General features: G+C 33.0%; 1 protein-coding gene across 3 annotated transcripts in view; it reads right to left on the bottom strand.

The window, feature by feature from the left end:
* Positions 1-818: 818 nt before the first annotated feature.
* The window catches only part of LOC150090631 (transcriptional repressor NF-X1-like), a 164,314-nt gene continuing 159,132 nt past the window's right edge, over positions 819-6,000 (bottom strand). For all 3 annotated transcript variants that reach the window (XM_090371845.1, XM_090371861.1, XM_090371854.1), the window contains exon 13: positions 819-1,047. In XM_090371845.1, the coding sequence (XP_090227971.1) occupies positions 873-1,047 (175 nt within the window). In that variant the 3' untranslated portion in view covers positions 819-872. The remainder of the gene's footprint in view (positions 1,048-6,000) is intronic.

The following is a 6,000-nucleotide window of genomic DNA, read 5'->3' as shown; positions in this document are numbered from 1 at the left end:
GTTCTCTGAACAGTTTACTTTCCAAATAATGCAGCCTTTGCTTAACTATCTAAACACCCCCCCCCCCCTCTCTCTCTCTCTAAAGTTCTCAAAGGATGTTTCTCTTGTTTCTATGTCCTTCTGTTCAACTGCTTCTCTATTTGCATATTTATGATAGAATTATGTATTTTATATAAACTCTGAAACACTGCAACGGATTAATAAACATATATTAATAATGAACTATTAATAGCAATACCATTCAAAAAACTTACAAATTCTTTTAGTAAAAACAATTATTGAATATAATAGGCAACCATCTTAAATTTATTCATATACATGACTTATTACTTTTATCATTTTCTTTTATACAGAAAGGAAACTTTTTTTTTGCAGATATAATATATATAAAGAAGTATATAAAATTTAGTTTCTTGATAGCAGTTTTGATATCCGAAATATTTCTTCCAATGTTATATAGTAATATAAAAAATTGAAAATAACATATATATATATATATAGGCTGAAAATTATATAACCATCCTAAAAACCAGAACCAGAAGACGGGAAAAAAAAAAAAAAAAAAAATAGCTGAGAATCTCACAAATTAGTTATATCTAATTCCAGTTTTTCTCTTTTACTTGCAAATATTAATACAGCGACCATGCTGTATCTTATATAATAAACCTGAGAAGAATTTCAGATATCTTTAGAATATTTCCCCACTACAAATGAGAAAATGTATTAAAAAGAAAAATTAACTGATAATATAGTTATTTATAACTACAGCCATAGTATTAACATACTATGAAATGTTCTATACAATCACAGTTGTCCAAGCAATGTTTCATCAGATTGGTTATGAATGGCATCAGTTTTCTTCAAATCTGTTTTTATGGACAAAAGTCAAAATAATCAATCACAGGCTCCTGTTTTTCAGCAGTTGCTGGTAACTTTTCCTTAGTTTCTTTCTGGTGGGTAAATAAAACAGGTACAGGTCCTCTACGGTGACCCAGATCTCTTTGTACAACAGACATGATGCTGACTGATGGAATATAGCCTTTTTCCCTATAAAAGTCCACATGTATATAATAACCAAAATTTAATAACTAAAGTTCATGTACATGCACACATCCAACAACAAAGAAAACTGGATATTAGTATTCATCGAAATAAAATTTATTTGAGTACCTGTAAATAGGTATAAGATTAGTAAATTTGAGGACTATATTCTCCTATATGTTTGACAGCCAACAGACTTGATTGGCAAAAGTAATTGCTATGGCCTTACGAATGTAAGACCATAACCTTTACTTAAGGTCAAAACAAACTGACAGTGGTACCTTTCAAATAGCTTGAAAGGCACCACTGTCAGTTTGTAAATTAAGACATGTGTACAGAAGTTCATTGTATTGTGAGTATGTAAAACTAACTCTTGCAGTTGAAAGTCTGCTGACCACAAATACGTAGGAAAAACAGTTCTCAATTTACTAAATTTATTTGTAAGGCCATGAGCGTTCTATATAAATATTCAAATTAAATAGGTATATGCCATTGTTTAGTACAATTAATTTCTAAAAGGACTATGAAGGGGATTTCTTATGCATGGGTAATGCACACACACATCATTTCTACTACCAAGGTAGTTTTTAATGCATCATTTTAATTATATCTCATTGTGAATACCTTCACAACTAGTTGCCATGGTATTGCACTGCCTCAAATAAGTAATGCTTCACCTATGTAGAAGACTAATGTTACTTATTCTTGGCAGATATTACCACCCAAACAGCACCATTTCAAAGCTTGTTGGCCTCTCATCGGTGGGTGGGCAGTTCTGCCCACTACTGCAACAACAGGTACCCTGTTGTTGCAATAGTGATAACTCAGTTATGAAGTATAACTCCATAATATGAGACATTCCTGTGGTGTGCATGGTCCATAGGCAGTAAAACTACTTTGGTAGTATAAATGATGAGTGTGTATTACCCATGCATAAGCAATCTTCTTCACACTCTTAGGAATTTAGCCAAGAAATACTTATTATATTGAAAATTCTTTCTGAAATAGTTCCTCTTTCATGTAATACACCAATGTCAGTGTCATTACTATTCTCCAAAATAAATCTTGTAAAAATCTATTTTTTCATATTCTTCTTCTTCTGGCATTATAACCCAGGGTGAGTCTTAGCCTTCTAAACAATGTTCCACCAGTAAGCCCTCCCGGAAGTCAAACTTCTCCAACCTCTTATTCTCATGATCTTTAAGTCCTCTTCTATGTCATCCATCCATCCATCCATCTTTTCTGCAGTCTTCCTCTTGCCCTCCTACCAGTAGGTTTCCATTTCATCATCCTCTTAGTTGTTCTGCTGTCACCCATTCTCATAACATGTCCCAACCGGCAAGTCTCTGGCTCTTCACAAATCTGACAATGTCTGCACCGTGAATAAGATTTTCAAGTTCATGGTTCATTCTGATCCTCCAGGATCCATCAACATCTTGTAGGACCCAATGACTTTTTGCAGAATTCTATGCTCAAACACTCTCAACAACTGCTCATCTTTACTTGTTAATGTCCAAGCTTCACAACCATATGTAACTGGTCTAATGAGACTTTTGTATATTCTTAATTTTAAATGTCTGTTCAATACTCTGGACTTCATTAGTTTTTCATGTGCATAGAAGCATCTGTTTCCGCTCAGGATATGGGACTTAATTTCATTAGCAACAGAGTTGGACTGGTTTATCTGCAAACTTAGATAGGCAAAATTTTGAACATGTTCAAACGTGAAGCTGCTGGTTCTTAAATTTTCTGTGTTATCTGCTGTTCTCCGGACTTCCATATATTTTGTCTTCGCTTCATTTATCCTAAGTCCTCTTCTTTGTGTTTTACTATTCAGCCTGGCCACTATTTCCTTTAGTCCCCCTGATAATAGCGACATCATCAGCATATGCACAGACCTGCACTGTATTTTTGCCTATATGTCCAATCACTTCTATTTTTTTTTTGACAGCTACCTCTAGGTATTTTTTCATATACTCCTCAAAAATTCCTTCAACCTCATATAAAATATTTAATTTTGTGCTGCCATCAAATTTTTAATCATTAAAAATATCAGCCAGTGTCATATTAAAAACATTGTCTTTTGTTAAGTACAAATTTAAATTCTTTGTTTGCAAATAACATTAGATTCTGGCAATATTGCCTTATTTTATTTACAGTTTCAAAATATAGTTAGTGGACAGTTCATTAGAAGCCTTTACCACAATGTTGTGCAGGACTTTCTGAACAGCAACATTCCCTAATTCAACCAGGTGGACTCCATAATATCCTTCAATTCCTGGACTGGATTCAAAGACACACATGCTTGATGGTCAAAAGGACCAATTGGTAACTGTGTAGTATATGCAGTCATTGAATTAATTGGGATAGACTGCTGTCATATTCCTGATACAGAACTGATGACAGAGCACATCACATTACAAAGGAGGATAATATCTTGTGAAATTATCCTATTTCCATCACCAGAAAATTAAAGTCACCATGATGAAATCCACCTAGTATGCAGTCATATTTCAGTATACTCTACAATCCACATGCTTGTCCATAATGATTAAGTATCTCAGCTCCCAACAAAATTATGCTCCCTACATTAACACTGCTCCCACATTTAACAGGTTCATGGTTTATCACTTTTTCTCCATATTGTGGTTCCTCTATCTATATGATGTAATTGGATCTGGGATTTGGAAGAACTAAGGAATACTTGAGCTGCATCAAATATCCTTTTCAGGGATATCTAGTCCAAAAAATAAATGAACTGTTTATCAATTCCTGCACACTTTGCACTGGTTGTACCTTTAGAAGTTTTTGCCATTCTAAATGTGATTTCATCCCTGAAAACAAATGTCAAATGCTGTTGTTTACAAAAATTTATAATAATATATTGCAACTGACAAATATGATAGCTGGTTCTCCTCTCAAAGGCTAAATGTTTAAGTCTTGAGTGCCATTAACATTTCATTGATGTATTTTTATATCTCTAATACAAGGAAGAAACTGACTATCTACAATAATTACGTTTGTTTATAAAAATTTAATCATCTAATTGAGGGAATAATACACCACAGAAGAAAATGCAATAATTTAGTGGTCCACACGTTGGAAATCATTACAGTAGTCTGTGAGATATTTGTTTATGCTAGTGTGTATTGTAAAATTTGAATTTTGCAATAAACTGCACTTTTGTTTATATGGGAAAAACACGTTAATACAATATCAATTTATGCAAAATAGATCTCATTCTCCTTCAAAAAGAATAGGCATTCTCATGTTAAAAAATTAGTTTAATACAAAATATAGTTGGGAATGTGTATTACAAAGTTAATGTTTATACGCCATGGATAGTATAATCATACTTTTCCTCACAATTTAGTACAAAGTATGCCAATCAAACTACAATACCTAGATGTTAAGGTCACTTTGTCATTTCAGTAGAGGGGTAGTCAGATCCATCAATTTAATGCAAAATATGAGGGGAGCTAAAACACAATTGGTATAATTCAAGCTACAGCTATGAGCAGTGTCATAATAAAATAAAATTTTTTGTTTATACTCCAGAATGACCACATAGGATCAGAGGAGTTCTCACAAAACAGAGAGAATACAAGACCATTAATGCATTTATTTTGTAGTCATACATGTGCGAACCAGTCACTCAACAGCATGTACTTCAAAAATCAACTTATTCTATGAAAGTGAGATTTGTGTTTTTTTTTAAATCACTTTTAGTTTTAAGTGAAATAAACATTTGGTTTGTGTTGAAAGTGAAAATTACTGCTGTTCAATATGGATACAAAGAAGCAAAAATAAAATGATTTATACTTGGGTACTGGAACTCCAAATCATTGAAGAATTGGAGCACACCAAAACAAAAATTGCAAAAGAAATTTAACATTCTTTACCAATGTTATCAACAAGTGTTAAAAAATTAAAAAAGATTAAATGTTAAAAATTTAAAAAGTTAAGCAGAAGACAATTCTTATTACAGAAAACCTTGATTGTTTTAATTAACATTAAATTTAAAACTTCCACTAATGTAGTTCTTGTGAATTCCACTGATTTCCATTCATTCAGAATTAAGTTTTTTTTTTTAAATTTTTATGAATATATTAATTTTAAGTAAAAATGTGTACAATGACAAATTAAAGTTTAATCAACAAAGTAAAGTATGAAACAAAATTAGAAAGTTGATTTTGACGTGTTCATTTCACAAACCTCATTATGAGGTTTGTAAAACCTAGACGTTCTATTATTCACCTAAGTAAACCTCATTATTACAAAGTGAAAGAAATTAGGTCACTTGAAATTTGTATTAATGAGGTTTTCCTGTATCCCTCTTAGGGGACATGATCACACTTGCATTATATCTGAAACCGTAGCATACTGAGATTACGCTGTATTATCACCACAGTTCATATTCGTACTGAAACGTTATTCAAGCCAGAATGGCCTGCTACATACTCATCATCTGTCAGTCATTTGAAGAGGTTCGAGATGATGGGAGGAATTTTCAAGTCCTCTTCAATCAAGGCTATAAGTTAGCTGATCTCAGGCAGAGGGAATAGGGTTTTCTTGTGAGTTATCCTGGGTTTTTCAAGCCACACAATATGCAATCAGCCTATGAATATAGCTCTACAAACATGGATATGAGTGACAAGCACCAGTGCCCCCTTACCCCCATCCATTCTTGAAACACCATTATGGCTACTGACTGCATTTCCGATACCTGTCCTTGGGGATCCCTGCTTTTTTTTCCATGTTAAGAATCAATTAGATGACATCTTATCCAATTTACTATTGCAAAGGAGTCAGGAATGACTTCAGAAACACATCAGTCTATGCTACAGAAATAAGACACCAGCTTGCAGTAGATTATTTGATTTCATTGTAAGGAGTGGTATGGCTAACATCCATTGGGTGTACTTGATAATGCCCATTCATTACCCCCCCTCATTCTGA

The sequence above is a fragment of the Mastigoproctus giganteus genome, chromosome 1 (genome assembly GCF_048544385.1).
Source record: "Mastigoproctus giganteus isolate SK-2022 chromosome 1, ASM4854438v1, whole genome shotgun sequence".
NCBI lineage: Eukaryota > Metazoa > Arthropoda > Arachnida > Uropygi > Thelyphonidae > Mastigoproctus > Mastigoproctus giganteus.
Note: the sequence above shows the minus strand (reverse complement) of the source record. Positions and strands in the feature narration are given on the sequence as shown.